We start from the raw sequence: 24147 nt of genomic DNA, 5'->3' as shown, positions 1-24147 counted from the left end.
AGAAGGACAGAGAGAGATTCCGTGAGACACAGACGAGGGCACGGCGATGGCGGTGGGAACGTAGTGAGCAGCCCCCTGGGAGAGTTTGCTCAGCAACACCCCGGCTTACGCCTGAGAACGTCGCAGTCCGACCTTACGTTCATGGTCCCAACACTGCAGACCCAGACACTGGCTCCAAGGGCCAGAGACCTACCTCTCCACCCACACACGTGCACACACCCACGCACACACGTGCACACTCACGCTCAGGAGCCCCTACACTGCTTACCTCCACCGAGGTTCTGATGAGCTGCCTCTGACCTCCAGGAAGCCTGAGTTCTCGCCTGAGTTCTCGCAGAATGCGATGGGGGGTGAATTGGCGAGAGCGTGTTCCAAGAGGAACAGGAAACATCTCACTAGACAGTGCAGCGCTGATGTAATGTGTCAAGGAGGAGGCAACTTTGTAACGAAAGGAAGGCTGGCAGGTTGGCTCCGGAATCCCCCGCCTGGCTTTGAAACCCCCGCCTGGCTTTGAATTCTGGCTGTGCCTCCTTCAGGTATAGATGATCTTGACAAATTGTGCCTCGGGCTCATCATGTGTAAAATAAGTGTAATAATTCTTTTACCTCATACGATCACAATGAGGATACATAAAGTGATCAACCTAGAACACTTTGTCACAGTGCCTGGCACATAGTAAGTATTCCATGTGCTTGCTATTGTTCTTGTTTTTGTTTATCCAGTCACTTCTCACATCATATAAGCACAGTTTCTTGGTTCCTGAGATATGTGGTAAGTGAACTCAGAAAACCAGAATCCAGTGTCATTTTCAAGCCCATTCTCAGATGGGCTGAGCTTCGCAGAGAGCTGTGTATAAACCCAGGCACTCGTTGTATAGTTGTTGTTTGCCACCCCTCCCCCATGCTCCCCACCCATGGAAGAGGGAAAAAAGTAAGAACCGTATTCCCGCCTCCCAACGCACACACACTTCCCTGTCCCTTAAAACAAAATCAGCATGACCGTAAAGTCCCCTTTGTCTGATTGTAGCTCTTAACGTGGCCTGTTTTCTTCAGCTCGGAGTCAAACGCTAGTGTTCCTTTCTACTGAGAAATGTCCTTTAGAATATAGTGGCCTGGACTTAAGAGCAGTGGATGACAAAAACCACTTAAGAGCAATGGATAGCAGTGTTTCCTCAGGGTGGACTGCCTTGTGCAAGGGCTTACGTGACACCCACTCTGCCCCCTCCTCCCAGTCCGTCCAGGCCGCCTTGGGCACTGCACTGTCGGTTACCACCGCGGGTGTCAGCAATCAGCCGATTCCTCTTTGGGTTCAAGGGAGCCGCTGTTCACCCCTGTATTTTCTTGGACCACAGCTCCGAACTAGAAAAGAATGGCATTGGTTTTCTACAGAGCGTTGCACATTCCAGGCCTCTCGAATCATTTCACAAAAAGAGGTTCTGAATTCAGCAGGTCTGCAGGCGAACCCAGCAACCATTCTGTCCCGACAAGACCATGGGCCACCTTTAATCAAGAGAGGCGATACCTTCTAGGCTACGTGTGGCCCCCTGAGCTTTTTATCTGGTGTAGGGGGAGCAACTCAACCTGGCTTGCTGGGTACTATCCCAGTTTTAGCACTGGGAGTCCAAAGCCAGGAAAAGCCCTCCACTCTGGCCAAACTGGGATGGTTGGTCACGTTCTGACTGGTAACCCCAGTCCCCAGAGCCTGACAAACCATCACACGAGCCCAGGACTGAGAGATGACCTTCAGGCCAGTGCATCAACCTAAATAGCAAATAGGGTTTCTGAGCTGATCAAGGATTAACGGGTTGGCCTCTGATTCTGAGTACCGTATGCTTTAAATGGTTCACATCAATCGCCTCTTTTATCAAAATTGGCTCAATTAAAGGCATCCGTCAGGACGCCGAGCATCGGCGTTGATGCCTGCTTCCTCCTGCAGCCCTGGCAAGTGCAGCGGAGTGATGACGACTGTAGAATTAGATTTTCCCACCTTCCATTCCACCTCTTCCCTGCCCCTGCTTGGTCCTCATTGGCCAGATAAGTTTTTTCCTCCCTCTCTGTCCTTCCTTGAGGGGTCCAGCCAGGCCTTCGGTGATGAGTTCTTTTCATTTCAACCTCTAAGTTAAAACCGTCCATACATGCTCGTGTCTTTGCCTGAGGACACACACATTCCTTGTAGATGGACCGTCCACTGCTGCTCTAGACTGGCATTCACAGAAACTATTGCCGTGTGTCTAATTGTCGCAGGTTGCAAAGAAATTGTCCTTGAAGATGAATGAGGTTGACTTCTACGAGCCGTTCATGGACGAGCCCATTGCCATCCCTGACAAACCTTACACGGAAGAGGAGCTCGTGGAGTTCGTGAAGGATCATCAAAGGTGCCCCAGATGGCATGCCGGGGGGTGGGGGTTGGGGTTGGGGGTCTGGGGCGCAGAGCCTCTTAGTTCTGCCACTTCAGACCCCCAAAAGCAACAATCTGTGGGAGTTAGCACGGCCACAGAGCCGAGCTCCCCAGAGTGGCTTCGTTGGTCATTGATCAGGGGCAGGGGTGTTGCTCCATCTTTGGAACACGGGTCTACACTTGCGGATGGGGTTAGACCACCCATCCCCAGCCAGCAGATCCCCTCAGAGTCAGACAATGATATAAGGAGAAAGCCATAATGATTTAAGGACAGCCTCCTATATGCCAAGTACCATGGTAGGTGCTTATGGAAGCTATTTTATCTAAGAGTCAATATGACAGGGTAAGTAGTATTATCCCAATTTTACAGATTAGGGAATTAGGCTCAGGGTAGTTAAGTGACGTACCAAGATGAACATTCTATGCATACAACTTCTGGGAGAGGAATATTTATTGCCACTTAGAGCAGCTCTAGCACAGATCAGCAAACTTTTTCTGTAAAAGGCCAGATAGTAAATATTTCGGGCTTTGTGGGCCAGATGGTCTCTGTTGCAGCCGCTGTAGAGACTATATAAACAACTGGGCGCGGATGTGTCCCCAAAACGTTTATTTATAAAAATAAGAGGTACTGGCTGGATTTGGCCCACCAGCTGTAGTTTGCTGACCCCTGATCTTGAGGGAGGGACAATAAGTTCACTACCTCACCCATCCACCCTCCCGGACACATGCTCACATATGTTTATTTACCTGGAGCACTATGATTCCATCACCCAGTCAGTCCTGGTTCCTAGAGCAAGGGTCCCCAACCCCCAAGCCTCGGACTGGTACCAGTCCACAGCCTGTTAGGAACTGGGCCGCACAGCAGGAGGTGAGTGGCAGGCAAGCAAGCGAAGCTTCATCTGTATCTGCAGCCGCTCCTCAGCACCAGCATCACCGCCTCAGCTCCACCTCAGATCCTCAGGCATTAGATTCTCATAGGAGCACACAGTAGGGTAAGGGGTAAGCTGCGGTGTCACAGTGTCTGCCAAGGTAATCCCTACTCAAGGGAGCTCATTTTTTTGTTTTTTAGACCTACCCTACGTCGCCTGCGCCCAGAAGACATGTTCGAAACATGGGTAAGGAAGTGGCAAACTTCTTCTGCCTTGTAGAGGCTGATGTATTTCCCAAGAGTCCTAGCCCTTTGAGTTCCAAAACTCAAACCAAGTTTTGTTTGGCTGAAGTAGGTGTCTGGATGGTAGAATATTTGAAGCATAGATAACATCATGCTCAATTAAAACCCAGTTCTCCATGGATCCAATTTGGTGCTACCCACTAGGCAAAATTATTCTATCTCTGAACTCATTTCCCATAGTGACTACTGGCATCTGTCCACTGGCCACCAGAGACTCAGGGTGACATAGTGGAAAGAGCTCAGGATATAGAGTCTTGGAATCAAATCCAGAATCTGCCACCAGTAGCTTTATCATGTGATCTTTCTGAGCTTTAGCTTCTGTTAGGGTAAGTGGTGTGAAGAGCTCAGAACGTGGTCGGTGCTTGGTTAATGAATGGCAGCTGCTTTTATACATATCAACTCGAGTTGCCGGAAAGTGCTGAGTTGGACTGTCCTCTAGATCAAAGTCACAGACAATATGTCAGGCGGGCCAAGCAGTATTAGAAAGAGGGTCGTGGATGTCCAACCTCTCACCCCACCTCAGTTTTATACAAAACTCTTTGAACGATAACAAGCAAAGTCTGCGGAGCATTTTCCGAAGTATTTCGCGTATCTTTTTACTTGGCTCTTTCAACGGTTCTGGTAAGTGATGTAGAACAAGGGTTAATTTAGTCCCATTTTACATGAGGAAACTGATGATCATATGGATTGAGTTAATTACTCAAGGATGCATAACTGAGAAGCATTAGATCTTGGGACTTAAGTTCAGACCATCCGCAGCCAAACCTCACGCTCTCTCCAGCATGCCTCCCTAGAGTGGGCCATGTCCCCACGAGGCACCGTTTGGGCAGTGAGGGTGTGAGGGGAGAGGAGACAGGGATTCACATGGAAGTATTTATTTATTTATTCGCCTGTCTATTTGTTTATTATTTAATTCAGAGTCTAAAGGGATGGAGTAACTTGACGGTTTCTGTTTCACGGGTGGGTAACTTATCTGGATGTCTGAAGGTAGAGCAAACGTTTCATCAGACACTGAAGGGAAAATAACCATCAGGATGAGCAAACTGCTAAAGAACACCGCAGCACAGTAGAAACATATTTTCCTAACATTTCAACCTTTCGAAAATTTAACCTTCTAAGGGTCGTGTTATTCGATTGAAAAATAATAAGAGCGAGCAACCGTGCTTTTAGGCAAATAAGGGATTTCAGGAATCCGAATGCCTTCAGTTCAGGATAATTTCTACGTGACAGTGGCTTAGTCCAGACCCCTTCAGTAGGTAGAAAGAGCATGGGCTTTGGGGCCAGACAGAATGAGCTCAAATCCCAGTTATGTTACACACCGGCTCTGTGGCTTTATGTAAGTCACTTCCGTTCTTTAGGCATTAAACAGGAATAAGACTTTCGTTCGAGATTTAGAAATAACGTACTTACAAAGTACGTATACAAAGAGTGGCGAATGGTAGACGTGGCCGTCACCATTTTTTTCATCACTGTTATTTTAAAGCATAATCCCTTCCTTCAGAGAGCTTGCCACCTGGTTGAGAAGGGGAGATTCATTCCAGTAAAAAGGATCATTTCCGAGACAATATGATCTGAAGACCAAATGAGTGATCTGGGTACAGGCCGTGGGCTTCAGAGAAAGCCCCTGGGGTGGTCAGTCCTGTGGACAATCAGCTTGCCTCTCCAAGCACTGAGTAACCCTGACCTACAGGCTGGCCCATGGGGTCTGGCTCTCTGAATTTATTACCTCTTTGCGGGTGTTCAGTACAGGCTTGTGTGCTGAGTCTCTGAGACCCACAGGGACAGAGGTCTGTCCCTTGGTTATAGCTCTCCATCCAGGAACCATCGGAGGCCTGGGGAGTGACAGCCACATCATGAGCAGTCTCTTAGCAAACAAATATGGATTCTTAATTCTAAAACCAATTTCCAAATGCATCCTAGAAGGGCACACGGAATGGACACCTGCTTCATGGAGTTAACACCACTGTCTTTCCACTGACGGCAGGAGGCAGAGACACAGGGCAGCATAATGAGAACTGATCGGGGTATTCTGTCTGGTGATAATGGCAAATGTAAAACAGGGAAACCTTAGACTCCCCTTCTGGCTGCTGTCAGGTGTGTGTAATAAACCTGCGCACACACACACACACACACGCGCGTATATATCTGTAAAATTCAATTCCCCAGAGATCTGACCAAGGCAGTGCCCACTCTCTTGTTTTTAATAATAATATTTTCCATTGAATCTCTCTCAGAATTTTTGGAGGTTTTGTCCATGCCAAACACAGGGTGGGGGAAATTAGCATTTAGATAGGTTTGCACCGGCATTAAAATCAATTGAAATGGAAACGGGAATCATGGGAGGGTGGAGATGCCTAGAGTTTTCTTCCCCATAGGATGATTCCGATATGACATTCCGGAGGCCCAGTGAATCCCTCTCCCCGTATCAGTGGTAATCAGCATTCGCAGATTTGTCCCTGGTGCCTCATCCTCACACAGATTCCTCTCCAAGTCTCCTCCGTTCCTGATAACCAGGTCCCTCCAAGCTCTCGCTCGTCCTTCTTCAGTAATAATCAATGCAAAAGAGACCCAAGGCATATACAGGGTCCTTTCTGTCCAGAACATAGATTCGAAGCACGCTCTCTAGATTCTTTGCCTCGCACCGATGCAGTAGCCAAACCCACGTCTCACCATCGCATCCTCAATTTTCCCCAGTCCCGAATTTCCACACTCTTCTTGTAGCCTCCCGCACTCCTAGACATGTGTTAGAGGCCTAGCCTGCTTCTGCAAACTCTGGTTCCAGTGCAGAAAGGAACCCAAGGCAACAACTTAGAAGTGACAGCAAAGCACCCCCTGCTGACCGCATGGGCTTTCAGTGAGTGTTGTCTTAGAAACACTACCCTCGTGTGAACGAAGCAGACCCACGTCCTAATGTCCCTCAGAGATTCCTCTCTATCCCCTGCTTGGGAACAGTTTCAGGATCTGTCAGCAGCACCCAGAAGTTTGCATCATCTGATGTATCACTGATTCACATTCGCTGGTGGCGAATTCTCGAAACTCAGGCCGACATCGCATTCACTGAGCTATGCCGAGCGCTTGGTGCCCGCAGAGCTCTTGATGGGCCAGCCTCACTCTCCTCCTCCTCTGCCTCCCGCTGCCGCTCTCCTGGACCCCCGGACCACGAGAGAGGCCCGTTCAGCGCTCATGTCTTTCTGTAGTTGGCGTTTTCCCGTCTCGCAAACCCATTTATCAAACGCCACGACTTCCTCCCAGGCCTCGTTGGCGCTTCCTCCCTTCACGTGTGCTGAGTTCCCCTGTGCCCCTGTGTCCCCCCGCCGTCCGCCGCCCCTCACCTCCCGTTTCCATTCCAGACTCTGAGTCCGTCCCCGACTCCTTCGCATCTCCACCCGGGAGTGTAACCTTCGATTCTCTTCTCCCACAGGAGGATGATTTGAACGGGATCCACATAGTGGCTTTTGCAGAGAAGAGCGACCCAGGTAGGAACCTCCCCCCCGCCCCCGCCCCCGACCCTGTCCCCATCTGTTCTTTGACACCTGAAGCAAGAACTGGCTGCTCCCCTTTGTCAGCCCTCACCCTTTCTCTTCCCTCACCACCCGTCTACAATGCAACCACGAGACATGGGGCAGCCCCAGGCGGTCGCCTGCCGGGTCCAAATCCACCTTCAATTGTGCACACAGCTAAGAGACAAGATTGTGGAGAGATCAGAACCTCATTCTGCCCAGCTGCCCAAACTGGGAAGAGTCCCTGAGTACTGGGAGGGTATAAAAACATCCTAGCTTTACGGGTGTGGGTGTGTGTGTGTGTGTGTGTGTGTGTGTGTAAACGTCTCTTCACATTAAAAGTTTTTACCCCCATTGTGTGACCTAGCTTATATAAACAACAGTCCTTCCTTAAAATAACAATTTGGTCTGTCGAATATTGTCTGTGCTTAGGAAATTTAATGGAAAATTTTCTCCCAAATAATGAGAACGGAGCCAAACAAGCCGCTGATTTCTAAAGTGCACAATGACCGTAAAAATGGATGAGTGACTCTGTTTCATTTTGGAACTTGGACAACTTTTTCCTGATGTTGCTCTTTTTAACATCAGTGGAGAGCGAAGTGCAGGGAAAATTGATTTTTCAGATGGTAAAATGCTGGGTCCCCTGGGCAGTGCTCTGCAAGATAAAGGGTCCCCTGAGGAGACAGGGGGAGTGGAGATCCTGAGGTGCGTTTAGGGACAATTCAGAACGCAACCAGAGAATCAGGGAAGTTCATGCCCACGGCTGAGCCGCCAGGCCTCGGGCTCTGAGGGGCCTGGGGAAGGGGTTCCAAAACCTGACGGGCAGAGGACCCCCTCGGGCTGACTGAAATGGGACCTTCGGGGACCCTGCTACTTCACGGAGCTCGGAGGTGAGTTTTTGAGACACCGTCAGGTTTGGGAGCCGCTGCTCCAGGCGCCGTAGACTCTGTAGTGTTTGCCTGGACCTCAGCCTCTTGCACATTCACAGGGGCAGATGGAGAAACAGAGGCTGGAGAAGTTAAACCGCCCAAGAGGGCACAGTGGCTTAGTGGGAGGTCCCGAAGGAGGGACCTTGTCTTGTTCATCAGTACAGATCTGGTTCTCGCACATACCTCGACACACAGTAGGCGCCCAATAAGTACCCGTCAGGCAGATGATTAGATAGGCAGGTGCCTGACCAAGACTGAGCCCCCACTCTTCACTGTCAGACCAGCTTTGTTTTCTTCTTTTTTTTGGTAACATATTATCAGCCACCCTAGTTTCTTATAGACTAAACCCCGACTATTTTATCAAACGATTAAAAAAAATTTTTTCAATCCACACAATATATTCAGCTTTTTAAAGTAGGCAATTCTGCGGTTTCTAGTACATTCACAAAGTTGTGCGAGCATCACCACTAATTCTAGGACACTCCCATCACCTCGGAAGGAGATTCCACACCGGACAGCAGCTGCTCGCCTCCCCTTTCCCCACCCCCGGCAACCGCGAATCTGTCTCTGTGGATTTGACGATTCTGAACGTTTCGTGTAAAGGGGACCGTGCAACGTGTGGCCTCTGGCGCCCAGCATCTTTCACTTAGGGCCATGCTTCCAGGGTTCGTCCTTTTGGGGGCCTGTATCCGTACTTCCTTCCTTTTGAGGGCCGAATAATGCTCCGTTGTCTCACAACCTAATTTATGCTCCAAAGTATCTGAGAACCTCCCCACCTTTTTTTGTTAGATATTTTTGAATGTCCGTTGCTGTCCCAGTTTGCCCATCAATGACTTGCAGAGTTAGAAAAACTCTTCAAAGAGAGCTAGCTAGTCCTTGTCCGAAAAAAAATGGCCAGCGTGGTTCCAGTTTCTTCCCACGGATTCTGGCCACCCCTCTGCCCCTGGAGGAGAAAATGGCAAAGGAAGCCAGTTGCCCCAGGTTTACAAGCTATAATCAAAGGGAATCGGATCCCTGGTGCTGTGTGAACAGAGAGGACATTGCCATCAGCAGCAGCCCGCTGGCCAGACTCCAGGGGACCTTCCTCCAGCCCCCCGCCTGCCCCTCCCCAGGAGTGTGGGGAGGCCTGTCTGGCTCTCAGAACAATGGAACAAAGAGGCCTGGAGAAGTTGCAGGAACCTGTTTGACCGAGATTGCTGCTGTCATGAATCAAGCTCCTGAAACGCCTTCCACCTCCTCCCTACACAAATATCCCTAGGCCCGAAGCTCTGTCTTTCCTGCAGGAGCCCGAGCTGGGGCTTGCTCCTGAGGAGCTGGAAGCCGTGGGGGTGGAAGCATCTTTGTGCAGCGAGGGCGGGCCTGGCCTGCTCAGGGCTGAGAAAGAGAGAGGCTGTTCTGTGAAAGTGCCTGACTCTGGCTAGTCAGTCATTACCCGCAGGTCGCTGATGTGTGACCCGGGGCAGAGGGGCCTGGCTGCCAGACTAGGAATTTCATTCCTGCCCAGACAGTGGGTCCGACCTCCTGTACCCTTGCTCTGGCTAAGAAGTGACACATGGCCTAAAGCCCCAAACAAACCCCTGCCCCGCTCACCAAAGAAAGAAGGTCACGCATCTAGGAGAATAACAGGGCTCTCTGTAAAGAGCCAGCAGTCTGAGGAAGTGTGCCGTGAGCTTCACGGAGACGATGTCCTTTGGCCCCTGAAGCCACCCTGTGACGTCTGCATGACTACTACCATCCCGGATGAGAAACGTGAGTCTTCGAGGGTAAATAACTTGTCCAAATCACTCGCCGTCTGAATTCATCATGACTATGATGAAGATGAAGATGATGATGATGATGATCACTCATCTGGTGTTTATGTAACGACAACCTCACGTGCTAGTTTTATTTCCGTTTTACAACCAAGGAAACTGAGGCCAGAGAGGTCGACTTGCTGGGAAGCAGTGGAGCTGGAATTAGGCAGGGGCGGGGGGTGGGGGGCTGTCTGGCTTCCCAGCCACGCCCTTAACTGCAAGGCACTGCTGCAGACTTGTCAGCCCTCAGAGTCACGACATTGTGACATCCGGCCTGCCCTCCTTCCTCTCTGCTGTCCTTCACCACCCCTCCCCCCCGACATTTGAAAGGCCCAGATGAGTTTAGTTGCCCTCTCGAGATCCCACGGTTAGAGGCACAGGAGACAGGACACAAGAGCTTCCACTTCTTGATGGCTCCCCTGGGCACCGTCCAGCAGACCACACTACCCCCCCTAGGCCGCCCCCGCCAGCTGCAGGCTCTGAGCACATGTTAAGGCGGCTGCCACAGAGTGGGAGTGGGGGTGGGGGAGGGGGAGGAGCGGAGCCACCTGGAAGCCTGAGCGCCAGTTAATGAAGGTCGAACGTCCTCCCCGCTGCCCACTGATGTTCCCAGCCTTGGAATCCACGCTCGCACAGCAGCAGCAGCAGCAGCAAAGGGCATCCGAGTGACCTGGGTCCCCCAAGGACTCTTCTCCTGGAGTCCCGACATCCCCAGCCAAGCGTGTGTGCAAAGACTGCCCACGGTGTCTCCTCTGCAGGCCTTGGAGCTAATCGCTGGGGCTTCCCTGCCGCAGGCTCTCATCTGCCACCCGCCCGAGGGGCGCCTGGCTGGGAAGGACGTCCCAGCTCTCTGCTCCGACCCTGCGCCCTGTGTGCCTCCCGTCTCCCTTCTCCAGAGCGTCCTGGGGGCTCCTGCGCTCAGAATGCCACCTGAGCTATTTGACAGGTTTGAAAAGGAACGTCTCTCCCCTGCCGACCTGGGGATGTGTCCGCATCGAGCTGACATCTTCTTTATAACACTTGATGAAAGGTTCGCCAAGTGGCGTTTCTACATGAGCGCATGCTGGATGGATATGCTCCAAGGGGGCTGGGAACATTCGCACTAACAAGCTAGAAATGCAAGGACAGGCTGCCGTCCGCACGTGTGGGACTCAGCCAGTGACGGGCCCTGGAAGGTGCGTCTCCAAGCCCTGTTCCAACCGAGCGTCGACTGCCTTGGGTACTTGGCAAGTGGTTTTGAGACCCATGGCTTCAAGTAGGAATGCTCACTGCTTATTTGAGCTTCCAAACCTACAGGTGATCTATCAGACTTAACACTTAGTTCCTGCTAAGTGCTAAATGCTGTTCCGAGGGCTTAACAAGCATCGGCACATTTCAACCTCGCAGCAACTCTATGTGCAGACAGGGAACAAAGGTCCGGAGAAGTTAGGGAACACCCCGAGGCCACACGGCTAATAAGCGGTGACCTGGGATTCAAACGGGGCAGGCCAGCCCCAAGCGCGGGCTCCGTAACCACCCGTATTATGCTTCTTTCCATCCCAAAACCCCGGTGATGGACTTTTTCACCAATTCTGGGGCCCGAGGGCCAGGAGAAGGAAGACGAACTGTGGAAGGGAGTGGCAGGGTGTTCAGACGTCGCAAGTGCCATCTCGGGACCGTGGGTCCCACATAACGTCCCCCTGTTTTAACATGTCACTGGGTGACTCTACCATGTCAGGGGACGTCCCGACCTTGACTGTCCTCCCGAGGGTCCTCAAGAGCCCAGGTTCAGATGCTGCGTTTTGAGAATCCCACACTCAGTAGGCTCTGGCCTGAGGACCAACTAGATCCCTCTGAGAGGGGACCAGAGGACAGTCACCTGGCCTTCGACCTGACACGTGATAGGCACTGAGACCCTACCTGCCCAATGACAGAATGAGTTCGTCCCATCCATGAAGGATGAACGCAGTGAAAAACATTAAAATGAGTGAAAGGTCGGTGAGACAGGGGAGGGAAAGGAAGCAGAGGAGACCTTTGCTTTCTGCAGGTGTCTCCCATGACAGCAGTGTGACCAAGGAGCCGCCGAGATCAGGAAGCAGGTGTTCTCTGCATTTCAGATGCGGAAACAAAAGTCCTAGACGGGTTAAGAGACCTGTGCCTGTTCGGGGTCTTCAAACCCCAGACGGGTGCCCCGTCCAGACACAGTGTCCAGACGGGGTGATGTCTGCGCCCCGCCCCACCCCACCCTACTTACCTGTGTCGCCTGCTGCTTGAGCAACAGCAGGACGGGCCTCACAGCCTGGCTCCGCAAGCCTTGACCTGTCTCCAGGAGCAGGATCCTGAGCTCCGTAACTCCACGTGGCGAGGCAGCAGAGAGGGGCCTTTCAGTGGCTTTATGCTGAGCATCACCAGTTCCGAGGACGGAGCAAGGGCAGGGTGGGCAGTGCGCTGTGCGCCTGTCACCCCTGGGCCATTGCTTGGTCTCTGCCAAATAGAGCCCTGGATCCTGACATGGTGGCGGCTGGCCTGGAACTGGTCCCCGGGGCTCCGTGCAGCCTCACTCCCGCTGGCCCCTCGCCGCCCGGGAAGGCGGAGGGCAGATTCGCCGGCTCCCTTCCCACAAGATGTGATCCCCGAGCTCCTCGCTTGCCGTGGGAACCCTGGCTAGCAGGAGCCCTAGGCCCGGGGTCACGGGATCTCGGGGTCCCAGCCCGTGTGACGGGGAAGGAGTCACAGCTGTCACAGAGCCAGGCTCCTCCTTCTTATTTAGGTCGATCTCTGAGACTCCAGGTGCACTCAGGGACATCGCTGAGCAGACCAACCAAGCAGACTGTGGCTGTGGGGACGATGTGGCTCAGCCTCAGGATCGAAGGACGGGAAGGGACAGTCCGACTGCCTCGGCGGAAGGCAGAGGCCCCCACCGGCCCCGTGCTGCACCCCGGCTGCCTCCTCGGGCCCCGGCCCTGGCTTCCCTCACGTTGACGCTTTTGCACGCTGCTGCAGGACCTCAGCACGGCTGGAGGAAGGAAGACGGCAGCGCCTCGGGAGGGGAGCCCAGACCTCAGCGGGAGCGTGCATTGTGGAAACGGCTCTGGACGAGCAGACCAAAGACCTGCGTTAGAAGCAAAGCTCTGCCCCGTGCTGGCACCTGATGCCGGACAAGTCACGGCACCTGATGCCGGGCAAGTCACGGGCTCTCCTTGCCGTCTCGACTCCACCCTCTTTCACGTGCAGACAATAAAACCTTGCTAACCTCCAGCAGGACCAGATGTGAAGACTGAATGCAAAAGAACTCAGCGCCCAGGAAGTGCTCAATAAATATTCATAAACTAATAGATTGGGTGGCTTAAGGACTTTGAAACGTAGGAATTCAACTTTGCTCTAAACTACATACCGAGGCAAAAGTCTCATAGTCACACCAGCTGGCACGGCCACCCCTGAAGCCTTCGGTCACAGATTCAACAGGGGCCAGAAGGAACTGTGCCATGTCATACTATCTCCTGGTCTAACTTCCTGCGAGCGTGTCTTCTCTGTCACCTGGGCCAAGACTGTATCCAACCCACCCCTTGTTCCCAGATCCTTGCACTCGATGCATTTGCGTTGAATGAACAGATAAATGGCCAGCTCCCTCTTATTCGGGTAGAATAATTCCAGATCATTTAAGAAGAATAACGACGAAAGCGTGTTGTGTGCCAGGCCCTGCCTCAGCGCCTTAGACACTGACTCATTTGACTCGCAACCGCCCTATGAAATAGGTGCTGTTATTATCATCACCCCCATTTTACGGATGAAGAACCAAGTGACACTCTAAACGGCAGAACGGGGACCCTGAGCAAGGTCATTTGCCCCAAGTGTCCGTGTGTGGAGCGTCATGCTGGGCTGCCTCCCGGGGAGCAGGCTCCGTTCTGTCCTTGAAGACCTCCGGGGAGGCAGAGGCACCATCGCTCTAGAACTTTTCATCCCGAAAGTCAAACACCTGCCCTGGGTTCCGGATGAAACTCCTCTGACTTTAACGTCGGTCTCATTTATTAATTTATTCCGTGCATGTTTTCCGAGCTTTCCTCGCTCCTCTCTAGACCCAAAACCCTTTCGTATTCTTAAAAATAGGCAATAAGCCGCGATTCTGAATTCTCTTATTTATGTAAAAACTCCAACCCACTTGAGTTTTCTTGCAGAACCTCGTTTTTATTCCTATAATCTTTTTCTTTTTATCCCCGTATGTGCTCTTAGGATGTAGAACAGAACGGCCTCCCGTAGCTCGCTCCTCCCTGTCGATCCCGCCATTGTGGGCTTTTCCCGTCAGAGCCACAGCACCGTGTCGTGTGTGCAGCTTTTGCCGTGGTCACAGTCTCGTCCTCTGCAATGCCTGTGTCGACTAGCTCTTCCTTCCCTTCATGTAGCGTTTTGTACCTCAAGTATACTTTTTACCTGAATTGGAGTCTCTGTTGTTGGATTTCATCCTCTTTATGAATTTGTATTATTTCAATTTTTTTTTACGCCTACAGCACCTGGTCTTAGGTGGTCTCCCATCCAAGTACTAACCAGGCCCGACCCTGCTTAGCTTCCGAGATCAGACAGGATTGGCCTTGTTCAGGGTGGCCTGGCCGTAGTAGACCTCTTGAATTTCTGATGTGTCAAGGTCACTTTCACATTTGAGTCTCACCTTGCAGAGGACTGGCAGAGTACTTTATTACAATGCAATGAATTTCTGATGTGTCAAGGTCACTTTCACATTGGTCATTCTCACCTTGCAGAGTCCTGTCAGAGTACTTTATTACAATGCTTTTTTTCTCAGCTGTTAAAATGAGTCGCTGAAGATGTTTTGGAGGAACGCCTCCTCGTGGTCTGTGTATTCTGATACAGAAATCCACAGATAACCCAGCTGGCACCATGTTCCCTGTCCTGTGACACGGCAGCCTGCCCAGAGGAGCAGGATCCATAGTGTCCAGGTGGCAGCAGCCAGTGGCACTCTGGGGGGCTTGACCTTCTCCGCCACACCTGCAGGGAGCAGGAGGAAGAGCCCGACCCCACCTGTACCCCAACCTCACCTCCACCCCGACCCCCACGATGATAGATAATGATCTTTAAAGCACACACACGGCCCTATCGATCTCAGGATCTGTCACAGATGGAAAGATCACCCAGGCCACCCTCATCTCTGCAGGAAGAGGCTGCAGGCCATGAAGACCCTCTTCGCCCTAGCAGTAGCTCTGCTTGCCAGGTAGCAAGGCCTGAAGGGGTCCAGTCTGAATCTTAAGAGTTAACAGCATGGAAAGTGACTACACCCGCTCAAAGCAGAGCTGCTGAGAACAGTATGCATCTTGCCCGGAATGTATCAGAAAATGAGAAAGTGCAGAGAAAGTTTACCAAGTAGCCAAACAAACGCTACAGCGCCTGGGAGAGGAGAGGCTTGTTACACAGAGGCCAGGGAGAGGGGCTCAAAGTGGCTGGGATGCCCCACAAAAGAAAACCTTTACGAAGAAAGGACAGTTGCCAGACTGAATTCGTAAGCAGTTGGTGAGTGGCTTGTATACATGGTGCACATTTCAGGCCGCAAATTCAGGTGTGTGAGAAATATAACTTTATTGTCTAGAGCTGAAGCTCAGTTTTACCACCGGATAGTGGAAACCGGCTCTGACAAACCGGGGTGATCCCCTCGCCCCCATCCACCATCCCTAGGGGGCCAGTGTCTTGCTGGTTCCCAGGCATAGAGGGGTGAAGTGTACGTCTGGTCAGCGTCACCATCATCATCCCCTATGCACAGTGGCATCTGCAGAGAAGTCTGTCATGCATTCTGGCCTCTAGTTTTGTTCCAAGAAGGTCACCCAGTGGTCCCCTCCATCCCAGAGGCTGGATCTGCGCCTGTCTCAGCTTCACCCATATTCCTCAGAACCACAGACAGCTCAACGGAGCCTCCTGACAGACTTTTCTACCCCGGACCCCAGTACCGGGGATTCTCCAAGAAATTCTATGGCCTTTCTGTTTTCCTGTGTTTCATTCTAAAATAAAGCATGGGTCCCCTACACTCAAGGATTCCTGAAACGATGACATTACCGTATGTGGACACATATGCACGCATTGGCCTGCATTCATGCACGCGCGCGCGCACGCACGCACACACACACACGCACCCCTTATTCTCAGGGACTTTCCAGAATCTACTCTCCTCCCAGCTGGGAGTGGGGCGAGGTGGCTGAGGGTTTCGAGTATGCTTTCTTGTACTAAACATTCTTCCAAAATGTTTGTTTACGGCACAAGTTTTATGTTCCCAGTCCTTCAAGATTTAAGCTTTTAAAACTAAAAAAGAAAATTGTATTCTTGAGGCTCGAAAGGCTTGTCTCTGCTTTTCTTATGAGTCATCCCTCCCCTGGGGTCAATGAACACTGCAGACTGAATAGGGGGAGGGCAGAGCACACCAGGAAATAGCCGAGGAGAGAGGGAAACTCCATTTACTATCTCAAAACTAGGAAACCAACTATAAAGCAGAAACTCACTTTAGTATGAAGGTTTTAGGAGTTCCAGGTTGCAGAAAATTAAGGGTCCAGGCTAAATGTCCTTGGTCCCTGGAACAAATGTTATAGGAACACTGAGGGATAGCAAATTATGGGTTTCAAGAGCGGGCACAGAGCACTGAGGACCGGGCAGGAGTTCCCCGGTTGTGGCACTGAAGTTCCTGGCTCAAGGCTGGTCGATTTTTCACATGCAGATTAGCAAATGGAGCTCGGCTCCCAGTTACGAAGCAGCCACTTCCCTGTGAACTTCTAATTTCTTTATGCAAAAATTTTATTGTTTCCTTTGAATAAGCTGCTTTGTGGCTGGAGTGCTCCTCTGACTCATATTATGGAATAATCCTATAATTGAGGGTACGCAGCGAATGGCTTAGGAAATCCTCGTGGAAAAACCACACTCTTTGCTCTCCATGCTAGAAGCCATGTTCGCTCAGGGGTAACTCGGCCTTCTTCAACCCTGCTTCAGATGGCTACGAGTTCCTGGAGATCCTGAAGCAGGTGGCCCGGGACAACACGGACAACCCCGACCTGAGCATCGTGTGGATCGACCCGGACGACTTTCCTCTGGTGAGTGGCTCAGACGGGGGCCCTACCCTTGGCCACCTTCGCGGGCTCGCATTTGTGTTTAGTGTGAGACCCTGTTGCATGAAAGAGGCTGTGAAATGGGAGAGGCGTTTGCAGGAACCCAGTGGCCACCTCCATCTAGGGTAGGCGATCTTGACCACTCGGGCAACATTGAACTTGGGGCCTGGTGCTGACCCTGACGTGGTTTGACTCCATTGTTTTCGCTCCCTGGAGACCAGAAGTCTCTTTCCAGGGCCCACGCAAGTGAGCTGGGTGAAATTCTTCTGCCAGCAGCTCCAGAGCTGTGCCTCATTCCACCGCCACCCCTTGCTATGACCCCTGTCATTTTCTGGGTGGGGACCATCGTTCTGAGGCAGCCTGAGTTACTAAGCAATGAAAATCAGACGTGAACATTTTGCATTGAGTTAAGAACTTCATGGCGAGAAGGAGCAACCTTTTAGAGGCCAGAGACCCCACCTGTCTTCTTCGTGTGTTCTCCCACGTCCTAGCAGAACGTCTAGTGCTGGACTGGAATGTGTAAGAGTTTCGAGTCCAAACTCTAGCCAGTGTCAGCGACCAATGGCCAAAAGGCCTTGATTATGCTTAGTTTTAAAGTGAATAAAAAGAATTTGTACAATACACGAGCTTCGTGATAACGATAATACATGTAGCTAATATACTCTATGCCTGGAACTATAAGTTCTTTACATGCGTCACCTCGTCTAATCCTCTCAACAACCCTAAGATAGTAGGGACTGTTAGAATCCCGGTGTTACAGGTGAAAAGAATGACAGCTGGAGAGGCTAAAACTGTAAGTGGCTGACGTGACAGACCAGCCCGGGTCTGTGTGATGCTTTGTCTATTAGTCAAGAGACTTCAGGTTGAGCTAACTCCTGGTAACTGCTGCAAGTCTATCATTAGGTTATAAATGCTAACTCTATCTTTCTTCCAGGAATCATCATTTGTTGCAAAATTGAGCGTAAAATTTTAGTGATTGCAAGGGTCCTGAAACCCAATCCTACATACAAAGATGAGTGAGTCAAAGGTTGACTTCCATGACACCTGAGGTCAATGTCATAATTCTGGGTAACATAATAAGGTCATGGCTTTGTAAGACCCTATATACTATAGCTTTGTTTAGTTAGTCTCCGCCTGGTTATATTTCTAGTTTATCTGGACTGTTTTGTTACGCAACCTTCCAGATGGTCTGCAGTTCTCATGACCTGCAGTGCCACGTGCCTTTTGCAAAAGAGAAGACTGCGGACCAGTCTGATTTCTGGGTCCTGACTATCCCCAGTCCCCATGGGCCAGTATTTGCTGGGGAGACTTCCTCCCCCTGCCCACCTCCCTTTCCTTAGCCCCGTGGCCTCTGACTCCTTTAGTGCTTCTCTGGCCAGGGATGAGTCCATGTGGGACCCAAACCTGGCCAATGAAGAAACTCCTTTCACTCGTATGCCGGCCTATGGCACGTCACTCCCTGAGCAGCCCGCTCATGTCGCAGAGTGGCACCAGGTAAGGGGTTTTTAAATAGGACATCGAAAGAAAGGTGGAGGGAAATGGCTCCTCTACCACCCATAAACTATAAAAGAGCCCCATGTCATTTGGGAATCGACTTTGGACCATGTCCGTAATGGTCTTCCTTACAGCTGTGGAAGCTTTTAAATTACATGTTTTCATAGTTTGTGTCGTGACATCCTTTTCGTGTGTGCTTATTTGGAGGGCTTGAGGGCTGGGACCAACTCTTCAATTTCCTAAGTGCCCACAGCTGTTTTGAGACCTTGAACTGATGGTGATCTGTTTACAGTATGGGATGGCAGGTGGGTCCAGCCACAAAAAGTGGTTTTAACATGGACTGCCCTCTGCCCACTGTCTAATTTTATTTTTTGTTGCCACAGCTTGTCGCCTATTGGGAAAAGACTTTCAAGATTGACCTATTCAAGCCGCAGATTGGGGTGGTGAATGTGACAGATGTGAGTATGCCCCACGAAAGCTTGCTCAGGCACCCAGAGCCTGCCCCATTTGCTGCCATGCAGCCCAGACTGGGAGGTCATGTGTAGGAGTCCAGGCCCTCATAAAACGAGCAGGACCCTTGGCCCTGCCCAAGCAGAAAACTTGCCAGGATGCTCTCTGAGCCGGCCCCAGCCTATGGGTCCACAGTTCTCTCACACGGGCACTTTCCCTTGCTTATGGGGCCAGCCTGACCTGGTTCAACTATCTATTTGGAAATTTCCACCCAAGTAAACCATCCCGTATTTTCTCCCAATGCCCCTAAACAAGGTGTCTTAGCCTACACCTGGAGCTGGCACTGTGTGGTGGGCGATGGGGCGGCCATGGCCCATGTGGGCGACCACCTGGCCCCCGGGACTGGAGGCCGGAGACCGGGCCTGCCGAGGGCAGGAAGCAGACCACGCGGGAGGAGGGGACTTCTCACCATTCACATGCCACCAAACTGAGGGTGGGGAAGGCTAGTGAGGAGGACTTGCCGAGCATGCGGAATTTTAGACGTCAGTCCAGAAATCCGATGTGAGCCCACCGTGACAACACGGAAGTGGGGACAGATACAACCAGGCAAAACATGGACAGAAGGGACGGTCCCAGAGCACCCGGCGGAGCCACAGTCAGTCGTGGTGGAAACTCTGGTGACTGGGGGCCAGTGACATGCCCTTCTACCCTGTTGGTACGTGTTCGGTCACCTGGGGTATTCCACATTTATGTATTTTGTAAACGGCTTTTTAAATTAATAACGACATGAATAATAATTTAAAAAATGCGATCGAGTTACAATATTTTGAAACAACAGTAGGATGGATATTAGGAGAAAAACGGAAGCACTTTCCACTGCCCCGACCCCATCCTTAGTCCCATTTCCCGAGGGAACCATTGGTGACTGTATATGTATTCGTTGCTATGGTACAGGTATCTTGCATATATGCTGATGTACTCGAGGAGGGGGCAGTAGAAATACAACAACAATTTACGATAAGGCCTGCTTTCGATGCCTCTGGGGACCGCCCCACTCCTGGGCTGCCTCCTAGCCTCCCCCCGCATGTCCCCACAGTATTAAGCTAAGGTGGGGGGCAGGGAGAGGGGCAGGTTAGGGTAGGGAGTGGGCTCTATCAAAGCAGTACTGGTGACTCAGAGGGATTTTCCAGGATGGAGAGGCAAGGCAAAAATTAGGGGTGGGTGGGTGGGTGGGCGGAGAGGTGGCATCTCTGGTGGGGTTGGAGCAGCCGCCAGTCTCGGTGCTGGGTCTGGCCCACTCCCCTACCCGCCCCCCACAGCCCTGCCTCCTCGCCTACTCCCCTTCTTCCCAAAACCCTTTGCACAGAGTATACACGTACACACATATCCATCCCATGGAGTACATCTTTCCTTTCATGCTACACAAACGAGACATTGCACATGTAATTCTGCAACCCGGCATTTCCATTTAACGCTGTGCGAGTGACCTGGGGCCCATCAGCACAGCTGCTCAGCGCCCTGGGCTGGCTCACGCCTCGTGCCTGCGCTCACCCACGCATCCTGCCCCTCGTCCGCAGGCCGACAGTGTCTGGATGGAGATTCTGAGTGACGATGACCTGCCCACAGTGGAGGAGCTGGAAGAATGGATTGAGGATGTGCTTTCCGGAAAGATAAACACCGAGGACGATGACAATGAGGATGAAGATGACGAAGATGACGATGACGGTGACGATGACGATGACGACGACGACTCCGATGAGGAGGATGACGACGACAGTGACGACGACGATGATGAATAGCCCGACTCCACGTGATTCTGGTGAAGATCTCAGCTGCCCGCATCCACACAGACAGCACACGGTAGCCGCGGGCGGCCCCGGCCCTCGCCCGGCCAGCTCCTCCCCCTTTGCCAGCATCTCTCTTCCTGTTCCTGTGGCATCGGGAGCTGCGCAATTCAGCAAACGCCTTGCGAAACCCAGTCACCCCACCCGGCAAGGACAAGTGGGGGATTATTCCCATGTTGACGGTCTTGATTGTCATGGAGAAGCCCTCATTCTCTGACCAGCTGCGGTCACGGCAGTGCCAGAATCTGGGGAGAATGACCCTCTAACACCTCTGCTCAAGTTTGTCGTCTTGGTGAGCATGGAGCGACTTTGTTATCAACGCCCAGAGAGGACGTCAGTTAATCCACTTAGCCCCGGATGTCAGCTAGGACACGACCACCAACCGCCTTCCCATCCCCCTGCCCCGTCCGGAGAAGGCTCAGCCTTGGAAACAGGTGTATGTCAGCTGGTCTTGGCTCCATTAAACTCAATATTTTAAGTGTAGGTCAGACCATTATGACCTCAGATCCAGGCTTCTGGGTGTCTACCGAGAGGACCTGACGCGCCTGTGTGTGGATGTCATCATCGTCTCTATCGTGCTAGGATACTGAGATGGGAGCTCGATTTGCTCTCTGAACTTGCCCTGTAGGTCACACGTCTCACATATCCACATGGGGGTGGGAGGAACTGAAAGGACTCAAGGTTTTTCGTTTTCTCTGATGGGTTCATATCCCTGATTGCATTGGCTGGTTTCCTAGCCTGAGCTGGGGTCCGACCACCCCTTCTCTGTCACTGCTAGGGAGACTTCTCATTTGGAGTAAAGGTTGGTTTCTCCAGAGGTCAGTTACCTCTCCGTTCATCAGCACCCCCATAGCCGACCAGGACAACAGTAATTAGAGTTCATAATGATGCCCTGAGGAACTAAAACAAAAATCCCCAAGTGCCTTCTGAACCATCTAAAAGTTATACTGTGCTCTATAGATTTAGCGTTAAGCGTGCATTACAAGGTTCTAATTTATTTTCTCAATCTTTAAATGCTTGTAAGACACTGCAGGTTCTTTGAAAATGAGGCAATCCTTGTATGGAATAGTAGTAAACTAACTCTGCCATTAAAGTCATATTTTGAAAAAATGGAGACTGTCTCGAAAATCCCTCTTGATTTTCTGATCTTGCTCCTTCTCTCTTGGATCCTGTTCCTCTCTATTCCTTCTCTGTTGTCTTTTCTGGCCCCCTTTCCTCCGCTCGCCCTTTAAATACCAGTGTTTCACAGTATCTCTCAACGCTAACACTTTTCTAAGGTGCTATCGTCCAGGCCCATCAGCTACTACTTACATTCTAGTGACCTCCACATGTGGGTCCCTGACCTCGACATCTCTCCTAAAAGCGGGTTTTAGACCCATTCATTCAACTGCTTTAAGACTTCTTGGTTTAGAAGATGTTGCACAAGCACTTCAAACAATGTAACAAAAACCCGACCTAGGTCCTTCCCCAGAACTGCTGCTCCTTGTGGAGTCCCAGTCTGGGTGAGTGAGATCACCATCTATCCAACTGCCTAAGTGGTAGGAAGTGGGGGGGTGGGGTCTTCCTCTCTGCTCCCACGGCATTTTGTTCATACCCCAAATCATGGCACTTATTTAAATGGCAACGCACATTTGCACGTCTGTTTTTTCACTAAATTGTAGGCTCCTTTCCTCGAGGCAAGGCATTGATCTTTGTATCCCCAGTACCTAGCATTTTGCTCAGCACAAAGTGGATCCTCATTTATCCAACTGATGGGTGAATAAGTGATTAACCAGAATGCCTATAACTCCTTAGCACGGCTGGATAGCAATGCCTACAGGACCTCCTTATTCTTATCTCTCTCGTCAAGATGTGGGGGAGGCATTTCCCCCAGCTGAGCTGCGTTGCCATCCAGCCAGGCTCAACCACACCTCGAATAACCTCTTGGGGACATAAATCTTCAAAGCAATCTTTGAAGCTAATCTTTCAAATAGCTGAGGAATGTGGTCCATCGTGAAAGTGGTCTGTTTTTCAGCCCAGGAAAAGCCCCTCTTTCTCGGAGGCCTGAGTCAGAGGCGTTAGGTTTAAAGCATGTCGCGGCGTCCTGTGTTAGGAGCGCTGAGTGCTAAGCGGGCACTGTCTGTGGTGTTGTTTAGTCATTGGTCTAAAACTTTATAAGCGGACGTTTATGAAACGTTAGGTCTGTGCCATTGCATTACACGCATTGTGTCATTTAATCCTTATAACGATTTTAGGACACGGGTCTTGTTATTATCCCCATTTTACAGATGAGGAAACTGAGTGAGGTGTGAGGGCTCAGGTAGTTTTCCCAGGGTCACACAAACACTTTAAAGGAGTGTCAACGTAACCCCATTTTAATGCTTAAATCAAGGATTTAAACTCTACTAAATTCCTTAAGGACTCGAAGGATTCCACTTCCTTTTCTCAGGTAGTGCCTGAAGGTGAACTTAAGGGCATTTCCCATAATTCTTTTTACTGGTGAGGCCAATAAGCCCCGTCTCGTTTCATTCTGGAGGCCATAATCAATTTAAACAGTATTGGAAATGTCAGCTAATTAGAATAGCAAGATCCAGTCATCCCGTTAGGAAAAAATAATTCATTGTGTTATCGAGAACGCACAATCATTTTCAATATGTTTCGTGAAAATATCATCTTATAACGTGAAATGAGCTTGGCTTTTCTGTAACAAGGTTGTGTGCTCTCTGGGCCCTAGTTTGTATTGCCTGGGAAGCCCATACTGTTAATAACGTCACCAGTCACAGTTCATTATGAGCAACGATCCTGACATGCCCCCCTCCTCCCATTCCTCTTAAATGCTGGTGGGTCCTGTGACTCTGTCCTCAAACTTGCTCTCGCCAGGTTTTCTCAGCCCTGCTCAGTGAGCACCAGAATCATAAGCTTCTTTTAGAAAACACAGATGCCTGTCACCAGCTCTGAACGATAATTCAGCAGCTATTAGTACCATTAAGAATATGCTGGTGATTATCAAAAGTCAATCTTATCCCAAGTAGTTCTGGCAACACAGCGCCATCTGTTCAGATTTGTTTAGGATAGCCGATTGCTAAAGAAATAGGGATACAGAATCTTTCTGGCTTAGTGAGAAAGTTTCCAATGTGGATATTATCTTTCTTCAGGTTAGCAAAGCCCCCCCCAGAAATATAGCCCTCGTGACAGGAAGCAAAGTGGCGAAGGGATGACAGCTCTTTGGGAGCGGAATGACCATAGCCGCCTAAATTTCAAGTCGCTTGTTTTAATGCATCTGCAGGCCTACAGGTTTGCAAGGTGCGTTAAAGGCCCCTTTCAAATTAATCTGGTATTTTCTCAATCCGAACTCTAGAGCAGTGATAACTAGAATTCTTAATGATAACCCTAAGGCCCATAAAATCCCGATTCCCCTAAAACGATCATAGGTGATCAGCGTCAGCATTGAGTGTGACAGCATGTTCTCATTCATTCGTTCCCTCAGTTAAATATTGAATCGATGGACCTTCAAAGCCTG

At 50.8% G+C, this 24147-nt stretch overlaps 1 protein-coding gene across 2 annotated transcripts in view; it reads left to right on the top strand.

The window, feature by feature from the left end:
• CASQ2 (calsequestrin 2) overlaps window positions 1–21762 on the top strand; it is a 49569-nt gene extending 27807 nt beyond the window's left edge. For both annotated transcript variants that reach the window (XM_006919672.2, XM_015595421.1), the window contains 6 exons: window positions 2244–2374; window positions 3467–3512; window positions 6990–7044; window positions 16745–16845; window positions 18738–18812; window positions 20382–21762. In XM_006919672.2, the coding sequence (XP_006919734.1) occupies window positions 2244–2374; window positions 3467–3512; window positions 6990–7044; window positions 16745–16845; window positions 18738–18812; window positions 20382–20603 (630 nt within the window). In that variant the 3' untranslated portion in view covers window positions 20604–21762. The remainder of the gene's footprint in view (window positions 1–2243; window positions 2375–3466; window positions 3513–6989; window positions 7045–16744; window positions 16846–18737; window positions 18813–20381) is intronic.
• The last annotated feature ends 2385 nt before the right edge of the window (window positions 21763–24147 follow it).

Source organism: Pteropus alecto, unplaced genomic scaffold, assembly GCF_000325575.1.
Source record: "Pteropus alecto unplaced genomic scaffold, ASM32557v1 scaffold106, whole genome shotgun sequence".
In the NCBI taxonomy this organism is placed as follows: domain Eukaryota; kingdom Metazoa; phylum Chordata; class Mammalia; order Chiroptera; family Pteropodidae; genus Pteropus; species Pteropus alecto.
Note: the sequence above shows the minus strand (reverse complement) of the source record. Positions and strands in the feature narration are given on the sequence as shown.